This window comes from Amblyomma mixtum, chromosome 1, assembly GCF_055824585.1.
Source record: "Amblyomma mixtum isolate Tamu chromosome 1, ASM5582458v1, whole genome shotgun sequence".
Lineage (NCBI taxonomy): Eukaryota > Metazoa > Arthropoda > Arachnida > Ixodida > Ixodidae > Amblyomma > Amblyomma mixtum.
The window spans coordinates 18,034,622-18,056,726 of NC_143012.1; the positions used below are offsets into that span (position 1 = coordinate 18,034,622).

A 22,105-nucleotide genomic window follows, 5' to 3' on the forward strand; every position below is an offset into this window, starting at 1 on the left:
TGGAGAAGCGCCCTCTACGTTCGACCCCTTCCGACTAAGATGAACAAGGAGGACCATAATGGCCGGCGCCAGGCGCGGGCGTATGCCCTGCACCGCCACTATGGCTCAAAGAAATACGTCTTCTACGTCGACATTGCAGGCCCCTACCGCTCCAGGGGGGAATGGTACACGGCTGCAGTCATACACGAGGGAAAACAGGTGGACGGCCTCTCGTTCAGAGCGCCCAACTCAACGCATGCGGAGGAGGTGGCGATCGCCCTCGCAGCCTCCCATCCCGACTCTAAATTCATCCTCACAGACTCTCGCGGAGCCTGTCGTAACTTTGAGTTCGGTTGGATCACTCCACTCGCTCACCAAATTTTGCACCGCAGTACTCGCGACGGCGATCCAACTCATCGCTCAATCATATGGGTCCCCGGCCACCAAGGCATGCCAGGTAACGAAGCCGCCCATGAGGCAGCCCGCGCACTCACTCACCGGGCACCAGGCGTCCCTTGGGAGGAGCTTAACCCAGATCACAGCCCTCTCCTTTCTTTTAAAGAAATTACTGAGCACTATCGTGCCGAACACCGGCGATACCCAGTTCCTATGAAAGGACTAGGTAAAGCTGGCGAACGAATTCTCCTCAGGCTCTTTACAAACACCCTGCTGTGCCCGGCGGTTCTCAAGCACTTTAATCCTTCTTTTGACGGCCGCTGCTCATTCTGTGGGGAGGTGGCCGACACCTTCCACATGGTTTGGGCATGCAGAAAAAATCCTTCTCTCCCCCCAATCACCCCTTCCCCTACCCGAGAGGACTGGGAGGCGGCCCTACTCAGCTGCCAGGAACTATCGGCCCAGCAGGTCCTGGTTCGGCGGACTTGTGTAGCGGTCTCGACCAACGGGATCCCGGAATGAGGGACTCCGACTAGTATTGCTAGGGGTGAGACCCACTAGGGGCCTCTCCCCGGGCACCTCTCTGTACATTACTAAATAAATGCTTTTCTCCTCCTCCTCCTCCGCGATAGATCGCAATCAATTGCGATACATCAAGTTTTCCCCCTGTAAGCCTGGTACCATCGTCTCCAGGAACCTCAGCGGCACCCGTCTACACCACGTTTGTAAAGGTGGGGCCAATTTTTGACCACTTTTCGGGCATTTCAAGTCTTCGTCACGCCGCGCTGGTGCTAAGCCTAACGGCGCCGGGGCCTGCGATGGCCCCGGTCGGTGATCCCTCGGCTCCGGCGGCTCCAAATCAAGTCACCGGGTACGACCCGCAGTCCTTGCGGATCGTAACGATGGATACCAACCAATCCGAGGGTACTACTCAAGGCGAGGATCCTCTACCAACCGAGGACCATTACCTTGAAGATATGGTCCGCGTCTGGCGCGGAAAGAAGAACGCGGCGGCGGCATCGAGGGACGCTGGTGCTGGTGCCACCCAGCAACAGGCGCCGGCTAGCTCTACGCATACGCAGGGCGGGAGTGCGCTGAACGCAGCCTCGAAGCGCTCCAAACAACCCCGGTGGCGGCCGCAGTACACGCCGCGTATCGAAAAAGACGACATCGTCGTGGTGCTGAAACCGCGAAACACGGTCGACCTAAGAGCAACTTTTGGTCCTGGACAAGCCGGCGCTGCAATCCGCAGCATCCTCGGGGACGACGCAAATGCAGGACTTGCGGTGTGGCCTGTTTGGGACCAAAACGTGCTAGTATGTGCGTTGAAATCAGTCGACGCCGCGGAGAAGCTACTCCGGGATATTGTGCTCCGGGTTGGGGAACGCGAGCTACCGTTCCGGGGACACCCCAAACTCTCCGGTGCGTTCTGTCGCGGCGTCGTGAGTGTTTCGCCTGACGAAACTGAAAGCGTTAAAAGAAAACTCTGTGCGGAACCAAATGTGGTGTCTGTGCGCAAGCTGGGGGGAACCCCGGTTGCGGTGATCACCTTCGCGGGGACTAAGGTGCCACGGACGGTGTTGTACAGCCACGAACGGCTCCCTGTTCGCCTGTACAAGAAAACAGTGCCTGCATGCCACCGCTGTGGCACAGTGGGCCATCGGGCCGATGCGTGCCCGTGACTGCAGCCGGGGCGCTGCAAACGCTGCGGAGTCCAGGTTCCCGATGCCACTCCTGACGGCCCGGCGGAACATGACTGTGTTCCGAGCAGCCTCATCTGTGGAGGCGGCCACCCTACCGGAACTCCTGGCTGTGCCGGGCGGTTCCGGAAAGCCATGAAACCCAGCTCCCCATCAGGATCCAAATCGAAGACAAAGACGGGGCCCAAGCAGGCTCCTCCACCCAAGGCCAAGAAAGCGCCAGCTGATCAGGAAACCAAGGCCAAAGCCGGGCCATCGAAACCAGTCAAGTCCGCGACCCAGGCGGTGCTCCCGGTCCTCAACGCCAGGGACTTCCCGCCCTTGGCACCCGTCCAACCACAGGTGAGCAGTTGGAGTAGGGCAGTCTCCGGGCCCCCTACCCGTCCCTCCCCTACCGAAACCGCCCTACAGCAGCAGGTAGAGGAGCTCAGGCGCCAGAACCAAATTCTAGCGCGCAAAATTCAGGAATTAGAGGCCAAACAGGCCGGGTCATCCGAACCAATGCAAGAAGCTGAGCCAGACGACGAGGATGACGGATCATCCGTAACATCTTGCCTCACTAGCGTCTCGCGGCAGAGCGGGGACACGGTAGTTGGATCTACTGGTCGCGTTGCCGGCCTAGATGCACTGCAGCGCCAAACCGAGCAACTGGAGGAGCAAGTGGCGGCCCTCCCGAATCAAATCATGTCGGCAGTCCGCGAGTCCTTCCAGGACATGTTCAAGGCAGCTTTAACGCAAGCACTTCCCGACCTTATGGCCCAGGTCACTGACTCGGTCCTTAAAGCCGTGCAGCCCTGGGTCAGCACCCAAATTAACAACGCCACAAGCTGCGAATCCCCTCACCTCAAACGTAAGACAGCCTCCCGCCAGGCAGCGGAGGAACATGGTTCAGGCCCGGCAGCTGGTGGGTCGGTGCGGCCCCTCACTGGGGTTCCGCCGGCTCCCGGCCAGAGCTAATCCGATCGCCCTTAAATAAATACAAGATGGCTAGCAGATGTAATAGGAATGCTAAAATTTTGAAAAATTCCAGATCATCCAATGGAACTGCAGGGGTTTCAGAGCTTGGAAAAAGCGGTCACACCTCCAGCTTTACCTGCAGTCCCTAGGTGACATGCCGGCGCTCATTGCCCTACAGGAGCCCGGCATAGACGCTAAATTATCAGGCTACAGCACCTTTCAGGGGGGCCCCTCTACGTGCATCCTGGTGAATAAGGCTTACACTGTGGTTCAGGTCGACTTAGACTTGAGTACCGAGCAAGAATATACAATGGTCCGAGTACTGCCTCTCAGACGCCGCGACCCGTCAATACATATGCTCAACATATACTGCCCTCCGCGTAAGCCGCGCGTAACTTTCAATGAAATCTTCCTTCGCGCGATAAAATTGGCAGCCAAAGAGCCTCTAGTGATCATTGGAGACTTCAATGCTCCCAGCCTTCATTGGGGCTACCACTTCGAACAGGCAAGGGGACGTAAGCTGGCGGAGCTCATCTCCACCCTCAGCCTCACGTTGCTCACGGACCCGGCGTATCCCACTCGAGTGGGGAATTCGGTAACCCGCGACACGTGTCCAGACCTTTCTCTCGTTAAAAATGCTAGAGCGGCTGCCTGGGAGAACTTGGGAGATTCTCTAGGCAGCGATCACCTCCTTCTCCGGATTACACTCGAGGCAAAGGCAGCGTGCAAAAAATGGGGTCAGGCCAAGCTGACCGATTGGCACAAATTCCGGAATCACACTATCCCTCCCGTACTATTTTCCGGCGGCTACGCGGAGTGGGCTAACCACATATGCAACATTCAGAAACAACATGTCACAACACTACAAACCACCGAAGAGATCCCCGCAGTGGACACCCACCTCCTGCATTTGTGGGAGGCGCGCCGGAGCTTAACTAAACGGTGGAAAAAGCAGAAAACTAATCGCAAATTACGCGACCGCATAGCCAAACTCACAGAGCAGGCTGCAGCGTATGCTGCCGAGCTCTCAGATTCAAATTGGATAGCACGCTGCGACGCCGCAGCTCATCAGATGAGCTCGAAGGGGACATGGCGTCTCTTTCGCAGTCTAATCGACCCCTCCCAAACGAGAGGGGAGACGCAAAAGCAGCTCCAGCGGGCTCTGCAAGGGTTCCAAGGTACGACGGCGCAACTTGCGGACACTCTGTGCGACAGATATCTCTGTCGTATGGAGGACCCCCCTGGGCCAGAGTACGTGTACTCTGGCAGGCCTAATGAAACACTCGATGCCCCTTTTGAGTTGCACGACCTTAAGGCGGCCTTAGCAAAAATGCGCAGGCGTACGGCTCCGGGACGGGACCACATAACAGTGAACCTGTTGGCGAACCTACCGGACTCAGCCTACCTTCATTTATTAGAATACATCAACCAGATCTGGGACGGGCGTCCACTCCCTCCCGAGTGGAAAACGTCACTTGTGACGTTTATCCCTAAAACAGGTAAGGCCGTAAATACGGACAACCTGAGGCCCATATCACTGACCTCATGTGCGGGCAAGCTTATGGAGACGATGGTACGGGATCGCCTCTCTCCATACCTGGAGAGTAAGGGCTTCTTTGCAGTCACCATGTTTGGGTTTCGCCCTCACATGTCTGCACAGGATGTCCTTCTCCAGCTGCACAGGGATGTAATACGACCCACAACTATGCAACACAATGACAAAGCCATCCTCGCCCTTGATCTAAAAGGGGCTTTCGACAATGTGAAACACGGAAGCATGATGGCCAACTTGAGTTCTACCGATTGTGGGGCTAGGACCTACGCGTATGTAAGAGATTTCTTGTCTAATCGCCAGGCCTTAATTTCTTCGGATTGAGGGCGAGGAATACGGCCCTTACATGATGGGAACACGGGGTACCCCTCAGGGAGCAGTGTTATCACCGCTCCTGTTCAACATTGCTATGATGCGCCTCCAAAGCCAATTGGCCCGGGTGGAAGGCATTCAACACGCGTTATATGCAGATGATATTACAATTTGGACCACTCAGGGGAGCCTTGGGGACATGGAGGACCGCCTTCAGCAGGCTGCTTCCATAGTCGATGCGTAAGCTAATGACTGTGGGCTCCAATGTGCTCCAGCGAAATCAGAGCTTCTCCATGTCAGAGCGAACCCAAGGGACAGGACAGCAATACACATCTCTCTGTCAGGAGGTCCTATTAGAGAGGTGGAGGAGCTCCGTATTCTGGGCCTTTTCATTCACCACAGACTCAGACCGGACTCCACTATTGCGAAACTCAAGAGAGTAGGCGAACAGGTAGGGCGCATGATCCGCCGCGTTTCCAACAAGCGGGGTGGTCTGCGGGGCAGGCACGCGCTTCGGCTCGTCTATGCCTTCGTGACTAGCCGGATCCTCTACGCCGTGCCATATCTCCGCACTACTAAGCAAGACGAGGCGCGAATAGACGCCATCATCCGCAAGGCAACTAAGCGAGCCCTGGATCTCCCGGTGGCTACCTCTAATGCCAAACTCAAGGCATTGGGGGTGCTAAACTCCTACCAGGAGCTGCGGGAGGCCCACCTCGTGAACCAATACACACGGCTCACGCAGACGGCTCCTGGGCGCCGCCTGCTAAACCGCTTACACATCCAACACGACTGCACTCCAGAGGAGGCGGAGCGTACCCCAGTACTAAGGCGCCATATGCTCTGGGTCTCCCCGCTCCCCCGTAACATGGACACCGACATGCATGAAAACAGACGACAAGCGCGGGCTCGGGCTCTTGAGAGACAACATGGCTCCCGACCCGGTGTATACTATGTAGACGTAGCAGGGCCATCGCCCACGGGATTTTACTCGGCCGCTGTCGTTCACCAGGAAATGCACGTTGATGGACTCTCCTTTCGAGCCCCGAATTCAATGCGGGCCGAGGAAGTAGCGATAGCGCTTGCTGCCGCCCACGCCAATTCGAGAATAATCATCACGGACTCCCGAAAAGCATGTGAACATTACTTGGCAGGGGAGATCTCCCCCTTAGCTGCTTGTATTCTACGACGGACTGCCACTGATCCAACACCCAAACGAATCATTTGGGCTCCTGGCCACCAGGGCTTACGAGGTAATGAGGCCGCTGACGCGGCTGCCCGAGCGCTTACTCACCGGGCTCCTCATCCCAGCTCTTCTGGCTCGGAGACTAACCAGCCGCTGCTGCAATTCAGGGAAATATTAACACATTATAGCGACAACCACCGTCTTTTCCCGGCCCCTGCAAAAGGGCTGAGTAAGACGGAGGAGCGAACTTTAAGGCGCCTGCAGACAGGTACTCTACTCTGTCCTGCAATAATAAAACATTACGATCCTAACACGGATGGGCGATGCCCACACTGTGGGGAGACCTGTGATATCTTCTACATGGTGTGGGCATGTACTAAAAATCCCCACCTTCCCCCTTCCCCTACCCCTTCCAGAGAGGCATGGGAGACTGCACTCCTCAACTGCTCCTCGCTTGAGTCCCAAAGGGCTCTGGTGAAACGGGCGAGAGACGGGGCCTCGTCATGCGGTGTCCCGGACTAGGGACGCCGACCACGTAGCGGGGCCACTCTGTGACTCCCAAACTCTTTTTCACAAAATAAAAGTTTTCACCACCACCACGCGTCATTCGCTGGCAGCACTTGAATCATCATTCACAACCACATTCGTGGCAGAATGCTGTACTCAGGCTTTCGCCTCTCACCACTTTAGTCGCCAAAGTGTCTCCTAATTTTTTTTTGTTATTGTTGTTGCGACTGAAAGAAGGATGAAAAAAATTCAGGGGGACACTTTGCTGACCTAAAGTGCGGTGAGGCGAAAGCCTTAAGCGCGGTTTTGCTGTTTGTGTCACCGATGTGTTGTTAAAATGTTAAGCTTCGCCTCTAGGAATGGAACGCGACAGCGCCTTACAACGCTGTCAGGGAGTACACAAAACGCCATCGCCCGTTCGGCACTACGCCTTGCTCGTCGGTAAATTGGGAGACGTCCACTAACCCAGGTAGGAGACGCGCCTCAGCAGTCTGGAAGAGCGGACGTGTCTCACGTCGGCTCCGCCGAATTTTATGATCCTTTCCCGAAGCATTTGCCGAAGCGCTACGACACCATCTGGCTACACTTCCAGAACAACGAGGAGACCACCCACCCTTGTTCAGGTGGGACCGTTTTCTCAAATCCTCCGAGAATTTCAAGACTAAGCGGATCGCGCGAGTTGCTAAGCCTAACAGTTAGGCCACGACTCAGCTGCCCGCCGCGGCACCGTGGGCAAACTCTGCCGTAAACCATGACGACCCTGACGGGATACGACCCGGAGGCGATGCAGATCGTCACCATGCCACAGGCGAAAACCCCAGTTTTCGACAAGGTTACGGAGGCGATTATCCAACGCAAGATAAAAGAGTGGGAACGCGCATCAGCCCGTGACAACCACTCGGCACGGCATAAAGGTCGAACGCAAGATGGACGCGTCACCGCGGCAGGGGATACGCCGCTGCAGCAGACGCCCCGCACGCAAGTCAAGCGCTGGAAGCCTCCTCCGCAGCCGCGTCTGGACAAGCAAGATGCAGTGATCATAATCAAACCTAAAGGAACGCTGGATCTCAGCAAATTGAGGGGAAGCAACGCGGTCGGAAACGCCTTGCACATTGCAGCTGGCGTCGACAAGGGCTCAGCCGAGCTCAGCGTTTGGCCCATATGGGAACAGAACATCATCGTCGTCGGGGTGCGAGACGCCCAAATAATCAGAAAGATCCTGGCAATTCAAGAAATTCGGCTTGGGGACAATGCACACGCAGTGTACTCCTACCTCCGCCCCTCCGACGACACTTGCAAAGAAGTAATACAAGTGGACCCGAGGGTTTCCGACGAAAACATCACGAAAGCGCTTCGCTTCCCGGACGCACCAGTGGTGAGCATGAGGAAATTAGGTTCCTCCAACGTGGCGGCCATCACGTTTGAAGGAAGAAAGGTTCCGTTTCACGTCTTCTACTACGGTGAAGCGGTTCCTGTACGCCTATACAAGAAAACAACGCCAGCCTGCGCACTATGCGGGATACTTGGACACCGGGTGGATGTTTGCCCTTACCCTTCGAAGTCAAGATGTCCGCAGTGCGGTCAGCAAGATGTTCCAGAATCCCGCGACTGCCAACAAAAGTGCACGGTCTGCGAAGGTCCACATCCCATGGGGTCGAATCAGTGCAAGTACAAGTACCGAACATCAAAAACAACCAAGCCCAAGAAAGGACGTCAACCACCGGTCAAGATCCAGGTTTCGCAACCGGTCCGGCAGCAGAGGCCCATCGAGCAGCGGGGACCGACTGACCCACCAGGCCCAGTCCTCCAGCAACAACTCAGCACCACCCGGCTCACGCTCTTCAAGCAATGGACCTGGGTCTACCGATAAGGTGTCGCACAACAACGGCAGTCGTCCAGCCGAGAAGACAACAGGACCCCATAACAAGGAGCAACGCAACGGCAGTAAGGTGAGCTGGGCAGACGTAGCTGCCTCCTCCCCCGAAGCGTTGGCTTACAAACGACTTAAAGCAGAGATTCGACAACTAAAATCAGAAAATAGCACATTGAAACAGCAGTTACGCATCGCAGTCAATCCAAACAACACATTACCTCCATCGACGCAACAGGCATGACCGATGGAAGAAGATAGGGCAGAGGTACACCCTCCGTCGCCAGACCAGTTAGATGCTAGCACCCCCGAGAGGCAAGCAACTACACCAGACGCACCCCACCAGGCACCAACTCTGCAGGCACCAACACCACAGGCACTAACGCAGCAATATACAGAGCACCCCCAAACCCACGAACGCATCACTCGCTTAGAAAAAACAATTCAAGACCTCATTGAAAATAAATTGCAAATTATGATCGAGACGACAATCAAAAGCATGTTGGAATCAGTTTTAAACCCATGATGGAAAACCTCGAACCAGTTTTAATAAGGATGCAATCGCAGGAGATCAGAATTGACAGCAAACTTCAGGAATTATCAGATGTTTCTCGCAACAAGGGCACAAAGCTACAGGGTAAAATGGGAACTCGTCGTCTGCCAAGCACTCAGCCAGATCTACAACCTGAGGGCGCACCACATGATGAGGCCTACGTTTCTAGTGTTCAGCATGGCTCCACAACGCAGACATAAACTTGCTATCCTACAGTGGAACTGCAGGGGACTAAAACAGAAGAGGGAAACATTACAGCAATACATAGACTCTCATCCCGATACGCCGCAAATAATATCCCTGCAAGAAGTGAATATGGAGGCTAAGATAAGAGGATGCTCAACACATCAAACAAATCCCTCGACATGCATCTTGGTCCACAAATCATGCACGGCAATCACTGTAGACCTTAATCTAGACAGCGACATTGAATATACTTTCATAAATATACTGCCACAGCACAGAAACAGCAAGGGCACCTATATACTCAATATATATAGTCGCCCCAAACAGCACCGCGTAGCCTTCGACGTGATCTTTCTTAAAGCTCTAAGGGAAGCACAAAAAGCTCCGCTAGCTATAGTTGGCGACTTTAATGCTTCTAGCCCCCTATGGGGATACCCCAGGGAAGACACGAAAGGCAGAAAACTAGCATCCGCCATCGATGACATGGCCCTGACCCTACTCACGGACCCGCAGCACCCGACGCGAGTCGGCACCAGCATAACGCGGGATACTTCCCCCGACCTCACGCTCGTCCGCAATGCCGGCAACTATGAGTGGCTCAATACTGGAGAGACCCTAGGCAGCGATCACTACGTGCTGCAGACCATCTTCGAAAGCAACAAGCACAGCAAACCACGAGGGCAAGCCACAATTACAGACTGGGAGACATTCAGGAAGGACACCAAACTAACTACATCCAAACAAATAACCAGCTACGAAGATTGGGCGGCTTCCATTCTCGACCTTAAAGAAAAGCTCACAAAGTCCCTCGCCACCACGGAGGACCACCCAGCTGTTGACAACCACCTCCTACACATTTGGGAAGCAAGACGTAGTCTTATAAAACGGTGGAAAAAACAAAGACACAAGCGGAAACTAAGACTTCGAATAGCCAAGCTTACTATTCAAGCGGAACAATATGCATGAGACCTCGCTCGCAGTAAATGGCTAACAAAGTGCGAATCCCTCAAAGGCCGTCTAGACACCAAGGCCACGTGGAACCTTCTGCGATGCCTAATTGACCCTCCGAAAGCAAAGAGTGAACAACACAGAAATTTGCATCGAGCCCTACACAGCTTTCAAGACACGGATCACGAACTCGTGGATGAACTCACGCGTCGCTATATCTGCACCGCGAGAGACCCACAACCCTACAATAAGGAGTACCGGGGGCAACCGAACGAACACCTAGATAGAGACTTCACTTTGGAGGAAATCATTGCAGCACTAGCAGATATGCGCCGAGGCACAGCCCCGGAACAAGACAAAATTACGGTCGGACTTCTGGCCAACCTCGGCACAGAGGCTTTGCAGCAACTCACGGATTACATAAACGAATGCTGGCGCACCGGCACCATTCCACAAGCGTGGAAGACAGCCAATGTACACTTTATCCCGAAGCCCGGCAAGAAAATCAGCATCGAAAACCTGCGCCCCATATCCCTCACGTCGTGCGCAGGCAAACTCATGGAAAAGGCAGTCCACACCCGTCTCTCCAACTATCTTGAGGACAACGAGCTACTGCCACACACGATGTTTGGGTTCAGGGCACACTTGTCCACCCATGATGTGCTTCTGCAAATAAAACGCGAAGTGATTGATCCCGCACGCACAAACAGTAACCGAGCGCTTCTAACACTTGACCTCAAGGGAGCGTTTGACAATGTCAAACACTCCACAATCCTCAACAACCTCCACAACATCAACTGTGGACAGCGAGTCTACTCGTACATCTGCGATTTCCTTACGGACAGAACCGTCAACATCAGCACCGGCACAAAACACACAACGCAAGTGAAGATGGGCACGAGAGGCACTCCGCAAGGGGCAGTACTATCCCCACTTCTCTTCAACATTGCACTCCTAAATCTCTCACCTCTTCTCAGTCATGTACAGGGCATACGACACGCCCTGTACGCTGATGATATAACCATCTGGACAACCACGGGAAGTATGGGAATGATTGAAGAACAACTACAAGCAGCGGCGACAACTATTCAAAATTATGCCCGGGCGTGTGGACTAACGTGCTCACCCGAAAAATCCGAACTCATAGTCTTCCGCCAACGCAAGAATCAAGACACCATCAACATCCGCGTAGACAACTCACCCATCAAGGAAGTTCAGACCTTGAAGATACTGGGTCTGTACATAAATAACGGCAACAACCTTCTTACCCTCCAGAAACTACGGCTCGTGAGCGAGCAAGTCGCCAGGATGATCGCCAGGATAACGACGCGCAAATCAGGGATGTGAGAAGACGATACTCTGCGACTTGTGCAGGCTTTCGTTGTAAGCCGCGTCGTCTACGTAGCGTCCTGCCCCCGCCTTAAGAAGCGTGACATCAAAAACCTCGACATCATAATCAGAACAGCCCACAAGAAGGCCCTGGGACTCCCTCTTGCGACATCGAGGGACCGGCTCTTGCGACTGGGTGTGCACAACACGATCGATGAGCTGATAGAGGCACACCTTATGGCGCAGGTGGTAAGGCTCTCCACAACTTGAACTGGCCGACAAGTCTTGAGTGATTTAAACATCAATTGCCCCCGACAGCTAGACACCAAAACCGACATCCCAGCCTCATGGAGAGGACAACTCAAGGCAGCTCCACTACCCAGGAATATGCACCACGATTTTCACCAGTCAAGACGACAAGCACGAGCCGAAGCCATGAAAAGACACTACGGCGGGTGCGAGGGCGTGTTCTATGTCGATGCTGCGGGTGCCGAGCAGGGAATGACGGCCGTCGCGGTAGTGCACCAAAATACAACAGTCGACGGACTGGTACTGGCTCGCCACGACATACTGGCTGCGGAAGAAGTGGCGATTGCTCTAGCTGCAACACACACCATTCTCACAGATTCACAGACAGCGTATCGCAATTACCTCAGGGGCAGGGTCGCACGACTAGCAGCTAAAATCCTGCAAGATAGCTACATCCGTGGCTACCAACCCACACACAAACACTTAATATGGGTACCAGGTCACCAGGGCATCCCAGGGAACGAGAGCGCACATGCCTCAGCCCGAGCATTTCTCCCCGGGGCACCCAGTGCGGATGCCGTGGAACCTCCTACCCCACTACTAACTTACAATGACATACTTCAGCACCTAAGATTATTCCGCCGGGTCTACCCTCCGCCAGCTAAGATACTAGATAAATGGGAGGAACAACACCTCCGAAAGCTACAGACCAACACTTACAACAACCCATGAAGACTACATGCCATAGACCCGGAGTCATTTGACTCACAATGCAAATTCTGCGGGGAGAAGGCGGACCTGTACCATATGGTATGGGCCTGCCAACGAAATCAGGCGATCACTGTTAATAACCAGCCAACGCAAGAGGGGTGGGAGGCAGCTCTGTCCAGCTCGGACGAAGAGAGTCAAAAGCAACTCATCGAAAGAGCCCGGACAGCAGCCTACGCCAATGGGGTTGCGGACTGAGAGCTCCAACCACTGCTACAACCTCCTAAACCATTTCATTAAAATATTTTCACCACCACCGTCGGTAAATTGGTTTTTGAGGAAAGGAAATGTAACTGTCTCGCATATCCCGGTGGACACCTGAACCTCGCCGTAACGGGAAGGGAGGAAGGTGGGAGTGAACGAAGACACCATGTTCACTAGACGCGCCTTTGTTCATTCCAAACTATCGAGCTGGCATGGTGGAGTCCCACCGAAGTGTGTGTAACCTCTTCCTCATCTCCAAGATATGGTATGTCATGAATGTGTTGAGCGCCTCGCGGATCAATATTCAAAGGATCCATCGGGTTTTCGCTGTATTTATTTGGGCGTCGACATGGGAAAGAACCAGTTGAACAAACTTATTCTTGCCCGTGAAGAGAGGAGATCTCGGTCTTGTTCATTTATTTGTACGACAAATCGCGTCCCGTTTTATGTTTCTTCGCGACAAGAACGATATTTTTCTTCGCACAGTTATGCAAGTTCGTTTATGTCGATTGCTACCAGGAGTTGTAGTATGCTCAGCTGAAAACATGCGTGGTGCAGTGAGAGGTTATCTGCGTGAAGTTGTGCTTGCGTACAGAATGTTACAAGGGCGATTTTCAATGCAGTACCTCTCCAATGTCACTAGAAAAATCTGTATAAAGATTTAATTCAATCAATGCTCCCTGTACCCATTTTTCGATTGTCAAACTGCGGAGGCCCAGGAGCAGATGTGCTGAAAAATGTTAAAAGAATGCCAGTTTACCCATCTTTGAAAACTTTCTTCTTCAAACTTCATACCGGAACTCTGTCGGTCACAACATGGATGCATGATAAAGGACTCTTTGTCCCTTGGTCAACAGATTGTTTTCTATGTAAAAAACCTGAAACAATAGATCACGTGTTTTTAGATTGTTGGGATGCGTTTTTTTTTCTGGGATGTGCTTGAAAGAACCTTAAAGAAAGATTTACCGCTACACCCGCATGGCATCAGGTTCTTAACGGTAGGAAAACAGGACATCCCTTATTACATTATATGCTCCTTGGCCTCCATAGTTTATGGAAAACAAGGACACAATTCAACAATGCAGAAGTAGCTGTGAGATCTCCACGCGAGCATTTCACTGAAGGTGTCATACGTCTGAGGGAAGTGTATTAGGCACTGCCTGATCAGCCGACTTGGTTAAATGTGTTGGATGACTTGGTTGAACTGAAAACATTTTAACGTGCCGTGTCAGTGCTTAACGTGCCGTGTCAGTGCTTAACGTGCCGTGTCAGTGCAAGTGTTGCTGACAAGGTTTATGCTTTGTACCCGTTGTGAAAATGCAATAAAGAAAAAAAAAGCTGGCATGGCGGAGTGGTTAGCGTGCTCCTCTCGCACTCCGTAGACTCTGGTTCGATTCCCCAACTCGACCAATTTCCTACTCGGTTTTGTTTATTTACTTGGAGCATCACTATACCATCCCTTTAACTGGTTGCATTAGTTACTAGCCGAAGTACAACTGGCCCCGTTTGAAATTCGCGCACTGTGACGTCACAACCATTTCGATCAATTGAAAAGCGTGACATTTCTGTCGACAGCTCCTGCTTACAACGATGAGGCATTAAAGGCTTCCGCCTTAATACTTGCGTAGACCTCGTCTATGAGAACCAGGCATTGCTGCAGCAAGTCGAGCATATATCCATCTATTTCTCCGACCACAAAGTTTCCTTCATGACAATCAAGAACTGTTAGAGGGAATGTTTCTTGAAGAAGGACAACGTATGAAAAATCACAAGTTGTCAGTAATTGTACATTCATGCCTTGCTCGAATTCTTTGCCTCAATCTATCGAAAATCTGAAACAACTGACGAGCGGTGCTCAAATTTCGCATTAGGAAGTAACGTAATCATCAGCAATTGTTTTTTTGTGCGAAATGGAAAATTTTCACATCCAAGTCAAAACTTGTGATGCCCTCTTTCCAAGGAGAGCATCATGTTTTGGTATAGTACCTACAACAGCATGGGTGCACTTCTTCAGCATTGCAACACATGTCTCTACATTGTCAAGGAAAAATTAAGGGCAGCTGTTGCCGATACTAACAGCGCCATGCACTGGTGAGCACTTTCCTATCGATGTAAAGGAACACAGGGAACAAATCCATCCAGTTCTCATTAAATCTCTCTCACTTTCTGACTATGCCGACGTTTGTCCGTCAATAAAAAAAAGCATTTATCGGCGGGAGAATTGTGCTTATAGATCTTCTCGCCAGTCAATTCCAACTCGTGACGTCATTAGAGAAAAGGCCGGGTCGCCATCATTTCGAAGTGAATGGCGGTGTACCGTAGCTTCTGAGATCCGCGCCCAAGGTTCAGTGTTGACGTATGCATTTTGCTTGCGAAATCAGCCGGTGGTGGCGACAGCTATATTTCGTGTCTTAGTCTTTTCTTGCTTATAAAATCCCCGTTTCCGATGAGAGCGCTCCCTTCACGATAAGAATGCGGTTCCCTGTCGATGCAGGCCAACTCCTAATTGCCTTCAGTCTTGCCTAATTGATCTCGGTGTTCTTAAATTTTTCCCCAGTGTTCTCTAATTGTCTTCAGTATACATTAACTAGCTCAACTCGCCGTCTTAGTGAGGATTAGGAAAGCAATTTACAGTGACGATGCAAACCTTTTGGTGTCATCAATACTGACGTAAACTGGAGACAGTGCATGGAAAAAAAATAATTAAAATATCTCCGCAGAAAAAAAAATGAATGATTGAAAGCGCTCAGCTCTAAATTACGCGCCCGCGTGAGAAAATCAAATGGCGTTCGTTTCTGATACTGCTGCTGCTGTTGTCCCCAAAATAATGGCGCGTACCCACTGCGGGGGATTGGCAAAGACACAGGCGGCGACTGACAGGTGCTTTGGGACGTTAAAACCTGATAAAACAAACCTAAAAATCTTTTACCAGAGCATGAAAGGAGACATTGTCATCCTGATGGTCGACAACTTCTGGGCCAACACCCCGAACGGCGGCACCAACTCACGCTGCGGCCACGACCTGACGCACAACTGTGCCGTCAAGTTTGACTTCGCCAAGTGCGGCGGCCCCAGCTGCTTACAGAAGGGTGAGGATCCCCCCATGTACCCGGACTTCATGCAGGATACACACACAAATAATGCACTGCCAGCGCAAGCCGCTCGGGCAGCTCTACAGAAACTGTAAAAAGGTATAGTTCCGTGCTGGCTGACGCTTTGAGAACAAGGTATACTAGGGGTACGTTGTCCAGATAACAACAACCCTACAGTGAGCAAAACAGCGGAGTGCGTTGTCCTTTTTGAGCAGCTTTCGTGCCTAATTCGTAATCCGCGTTTCCGTTCTGCGCTCTGAGACTTTCTTCCGTAGGACTTGTCAGTTACTCTCACTTGTAGCAGCAGGATGGCTGTTGCTGTAACCTTTCGCATCCCCAGATTTGGCTTCGATATATATTTCACCGGGTTTCAGCATTCCGTTGCAACAAGCTAGCAACAAGATGACGAACGCATCCTCTAAATTCCTACCACAAATGAACAAAAATGAAGACAGGTGATTGAGATAAGATGAGAAAAATGGGATGAGGTTTCGAAGATAACTGCTCCTTCCAGGAAGCTTAGTTAAGTGCACGGTGATGCCTCTCCAAGAAATAAAGTGACATGCGGCAAACTATTTGAAAACACTGCATTGAAGCGAGTGCAGAGAGTCGTTTACGAGAAAAGACGTGTGCTTGTTTTACTGGCCAGAAGTCTTGACACGGCGCTGTTTATTGTCGAGAGCTTTGCACGATTGCGGCTTTCAGGGGTGCGCCTCGTAAGAGGCTTTGTTCTCTTCTCGGATATCTTCTCAGTGCGGACACCAAGGTGGAGCTCCCAATATTTTTCTCCAGACTCAGAATCCCACCACTACCCATGAAACATGCACCGCATCCGTCACAAGGAAAACGCAGCGAAAATTATAGTTGGCGGCTCTGATGTTGCCGTGAAGAACTTCGCCAGAGGGAGAACTTCTCCCGAGGCGGAGAGAATCCTGCAGACCAGCAGGAATAGCACACAAATTTAACCACGAATTAGCTGGAGGAGTCCGAACTGGTGGGCTCACCGAAGGCTTCACGGGGCGCTACCGCTTAGTGTCTTACAGAGCGATCACACAACACTGTAGACAAGGGCGGGTGAAATACCCTTCAGCCGATAAATCTTTAAACAAGAGCCAGGTCACCACTTGGCGTCGCTTGCAAGCGCATTTCCGAACCCGGTGTTGTGTAGCCTCTACTAGTCGGGGGGATTTGGTTTATGGGGGTTTAACGTCCCAAAGCGACTCAGTCTATGAGGGACGCCGTAGTGAAGGGCTCCGGAAATTTCGACCATCCGGGGTTCTTTAACGTGCACTGACATCGCACAGTACACGCGCCTCTAGAAGTTCACCTACATCGAAATTCGACCGCCGCGGCCGGGATCCAAACCCGCGTCATTCAGGCCAGCAGCCGAACACCGTAACCACAGAGCCACCGGGGCGGGTGAGTACTCTAGCCAGTATAGGCTAGAGTACTCACGTCCGAATGGCCGAAGCCGCAGCTATAGGGTCCAAGGACTTCTGGCTGTCGTCTAGGCGAAAACCTAAAGTTTTACAATTCTATTAAATCCAGCGATAAATGACATTCCTGCAACTGGAGGTGCTGAGATTAGAATTATTGAATTTCATCACGCGTTTTAATACACACCATCACGCACGTAGGAGCAAGCATCGAAAAACTGGATTCGTTAATACTCCTAATGTAAAGTAGGCATCCTAATATCAAATGGTAATTAGCGGCCCCTATTTCCAGTTTACTGTCAGCGGACCATCAACGAGCTCTGGCGCTTTCACAAAGCCGTAGAGTCTAGGCTGGAAAGTGAAACGTGCGTAGGAGGTGGTGGTGGTGTGACATTTTTATTCGAACATCCTTTCTATTAGGCGTTCAGTACAGCCTGGGCCAAGGCGACGAGGGCACGTTGCAGTCTCAGATCCAGGGAGGCGAGCCAGATGGGCCACGGTGGGGGTGGGGGGAAAGGATAGGCGGGGGACTGGAAGACTGCGTGGCACTGTGTAAGGCAGTGTTCTATGTCTGCATATGTGTGTCGGCAGTTTTCGCACTGAGGTGTGGAAGTGTACCGGTATAGGTAAAGTTTGGCTGGTGTATGTAGGAGATTAAACTGTATTCGGCGAAGAATGCGAGCTTCACGGATCGATAAGGATTGGTGCGGTGGTGGTAAATCAGCTAAATCCAATTTTTGCCGCGCGTAGTATTCGTCGACAGTACGTTTGTAAGCCCTGACCGCCTGCTCCGTCGGTGGGCTCGTCCATGGGATCCCCGGCGCCCGGTGTATGGTTTCGCAGGCAAGCTGGTGAGCCAGCTCATTGCCGGGGATGCCCATGTGACCAGGGATGTTTCATCCTCGTGGCACTCTCCCACATATATCACACTTCCAAGTAGCATAGAAGTTCATTCAAATGGACCAGTTTTCGTGTGTTTACGACCGCGAGCACTGTAAAGGGTCTCTTACATGGGTGAACAAACGTACTATGGGTAAAATGATGTCACCTTCACGGCCTCAGTTTGCCAGCAGCTGGGTAAAGCACAACGCTATGTCTAAGCTTGTGCCACGACCAGTATAGGCTCAACTTTAACGACAATTTCTTGGTCAGGGTGCCTCAGTATTTCCCGCCGCACAAGCGAGAGATCAGATTCCTTTTCGGAGGACGACGCGGGGGAGGAAAACTATAACGGGTGATTGGGAGACAGGACGACGAGGGACATCCAAGTTCGACGCACACGCAAGCAGGAGGGGGATTCCCCTCCCTGCAGTGCGCGTGTATCTATCAAGCGATGGCTCCTCCTCGACGTAGAAATGCGCGAATTTATCGATAAACTGAGCACCCCGGGACGTTTCTGCGCTGCGTACGTGTACGCCTGTCGAGAAAAGTAAATGGTTTCAAGCAGGCAATGGAAACATCGCAAAAACAGACACACGATCCTCGGTTCATATTGTTGACCAGGCGCAACTCAATCCGTGCTCCAAGAGTTGAGCTAGCGGTCTTTAAACTCGCCCACAGCCTAACTGTGGAGACGTGCCCTCCACGTGCGGCCTCTTCCAGCAAACATGTCACATGAAGACCATAATGGTCGGCGCCTGGCACGAGCGGAAGCGCTAGCCCGATATTATGGCAACAAAACAGGTGTATACTACGTGGACGCCTCCGGCCCTCACCACGGGGGATGGTACACAGCCGCGGTAGTTCACAACAGCAACACAGTTAACGGCCTCACTTTCAGAGCCCGCAGTGCAACACAAGCAGAAGAGGTCGCGATTGCTCTCGCGGCCTCACATTCCAATTCAAAATACATACGAGGGGCCTGTCGGAACGTCGAACAAGGCTGCACTCCTTTCCTAGCCTATCGAATATACCAAAATTCCATACGGGATACGGACCCCGCTCACCGTTACCTCATGTGTGCCCCTGCTCATCAGGGGTTGGCAGGAAACGAGGCAGCAGACGCAGCCGCCCGCGCGCTCTCACCGGGCTGTTTTCTCCTCCCCACCTGATAAGGAACCCGATTTTAATCCGGTCTATACGTTCAAAAATATCGCAGCCTACTATCAAGATAGCCATCGCCTTTACCCTAGCCCCTGTAAAGGCCTCAAGACGGCGGATGAGCGGCTCCTTCTCCGCCTCTTCACCAATACATTGCTGTGCCCGGCAGCCCTATAACATTTCGATCCCTCCTTTAGCGGCAACTGCCCGCACTGTAGTGCGGTGTCTTCGGACACCTATCACATGGTGTGGGCCTGCCCCTCCAACCCGGCCATTCCCCCTATCCCCAACCCGACCCGGGAGGACTGGGAGGCGACCCTGCTCGGCTGCCACGACTTACAGGCCCAACAAGCCTTAGTCAGGCGCGCCCGGGCGGCGGCTACCGCCACTGGGGTCCCAAACTAGGGACCTCCACCTAGTGTTTGTAAGGATCGGTCCCTTACGGGCTGATCCAAACACCTCCTGTCCGTTCTGAATAAATGTTTTCACCACCACCACCACCAGGTGGGTGGGGTTCATTTCAATCATCTGTCCACAAAGAAAGCACGGAACTGGTTGAAATTATTTATCGGGTAAAAACTAAGGCGTTGCTTAAGTAGAGCAGTTTCGAGGCTTACAAGACGGCATCCGTTGAGTCCTGGGCCGCTCGAACCCGCCATGCAATCTGGTGAGTTAATTTCTGATGCCGCACTTGTCTAATAAATTCAGAGCATCGCAACGCTTAAAAAAATGAACGTCCAGAGTTCACAAGGTGTGTACACCTCGTTTCCTAACAAGGCATAAATACGCAATACGACTACAAAAGAATAAACAAATGAAAAAATACACCCAGAAAAATCAGATTGAACTAGCGTGTATAGAGGCAACCTATAGGTTTGGTTTGTGCGGTTTAACGTCCCAAAGCGACTAAGGCTACGAGAGACGCCGTAGTGGAGGGCTCCGGAAATTTCGACCACCTGGGTTTCTTTAACGTGCACTGACATCGCACAGTACACGGGCCTCTAGAATTTCTCCTCCAAAGAAATTCTAGCCGCCGCGGCAGGGATCGAACCCGCGTCTTTCGGGACAGTAGCCGAGCACCATAACCGCTGAGCCACCGCGGCGGCCAGAGGTAACCTATAGAAACAATAGTAAAAATATATACAACTTCTTTATAGCGCAAAAATATCGCCGCAGATGTGTGCACTCGTCTTGGTAAAAGACGAGCACTGCTGCTTTGGGGAAGGGCTGTGGGGCTTGGCTTATCCATCATCCCTGTCCTGTCCTGGCGACGGCGTTATTCTAGGTCTGTCTGCGAAAGCTGCCGCTTGAACATGAGCGACAGCACCTCGCGGAAAGACGGGTAGACGACGATCTCCTTCAGGCGCTCCAGAGCCCAGCGGCTTCCGGTGACCATGAGCTGGAGAAACCACTCGTCCATGCGGTCCGTCTTGAGGTCGCATTGGATGTCCTGTACGCCGGACCAGCCCATCATGACCGCCGTGAAGACGTCTTCGTAGCGACGCAGGATTAGGAAGAATTCTTCGTCTTCCCGGTCGATGTAAATCCTGGGGAGGACAGCCAATAGGACAGCGGAAGACAATTCAGGGTATTTCGTGCACTGCGATGAATAGTTACCAAGGCACTGCGCGTAGCGGTGCTTTCGAAAAGCTGTGAAGTCGCCTTGGATTTCCGAAACATGCACTGGCTGTTTTTAATTACTTCCTCAATAAATCAAGACTGAGAGGAGTATGCTGATTTTAGAGTATTTCTCCAAGCATGCCGATTATGTACCCACTTAAAACATCGCAGTAACACAACCTGTCAGCTGCAATTCCTAACGCAGTTCGTTAACACAACGAACAGTGTGTGAAATACCTGACTAGCTCTGTGGAGGGGCACACCTCCGGTGCCCTGCGCAGATAGGCCAGGTTGCCGGACATGGAAAGCCGGTTGAGCGTGATGAGGGCCAGGTGTCCCAGCCGGTAGCGGCGGCGGCACTCCAAGGAGATGAGTTCTCCGTCGCTGCCGCCCTGGAAGATCTTCAGGCACCACGCGCACGCGAAGCGCAGGCACAGGACCACCAGCTTGTGCGGTGGCACGTCCCTTGAGAGGGAGCGGGACACCTGCGATGGGAAGTGAACAGTGAACTCCCGCTACAGGCCCTCGCACACTGAGAATGACACACACTAAGTACATTTATCTATGAATGCATATTTTTATTGCGAAAGCAATACTGCTTGCACATTTCTGCCATCGATGGAGGTTCATCCTTCGCTCCGGCGGAGCTGCGGCGCGCTACCACGTGACCGCGTGACGTCACGACAAGAGGAGAGCTGGGAGCCCAACTCCCCTATTGAAAAATCCGGTATCGCGACAAACCGGATTTTACCGGAACATATCGGTTTCATACCGGTCCGGTATCACTCTCATACCGGCGAGACCCGTCCGGTTTGTTGGCTATACCGGTTCATACCGGTCCGGTATCGATCCCAAACCGGACAGACCGCTCCGGTACGGAGCTCATACCGGGCTGTCCATTCCCGGTTTGAAGCTCAAACCGGACATACCAGCCTGTATTCAGAGCGATATGTGCTGCGGTTTTGGTGCTTGGTCTGCAGATTGACTGTTGTACGCCAGCAGATATTTTTTAGGGGAAGGGGGGGGGGGGGGGGCAGCGTGCGCATAAGTGCGGTAATCAACACATACACGGTTTTGTTGAAAGCGCTAGGAAAAAAAAAGGGCTAAGCGTGAGCTTCGCAGTGGCAAAACATGCAGTTTGTGCATGAAAGGCGGGGGCTGCATGAAGGTGAATTGCGGGAAACCGCCATATTGGCTTCCCGTGCAGCACCCTGACAAAGC

At 52.4% G+C, this 22,105-nt stretch overlaps 1 protein-coding gene across 2 annotated transcripts in view; it reads right to left on the reverse strand.

Annotated features, from left to right (window-relative positions):
• Window positions 1–20,395: 20,395 nt before the first annotated feature.
• LOC149365615 (uncharacterized) overlaps window positions 20,396–22,105 on the reverse strand; it is a 28,338-nt gene continuing 26,628 nt past the window's right edge. For both annotated transcript variants that reach the window (XM_089544631.1, XM_089544623.1), the window contains exons 19-20: window positions 21,122–21,369; window positions 20,396–20,811 (exon numbers count right to left, since the gene is read on the reverse strand). In XM_089544631.1, the coding sequence (XP_089400757.1) occupies window positions 20,541–20,811; window positions 21,122–21,369 (519 nt within the window). In that variant the 3' untranslated portion in view covers window positions 20,396–20,540. The remainder of the gene's footprint in view (window positions 20,812–21,121; window positions 21,370–22,105) is intronic.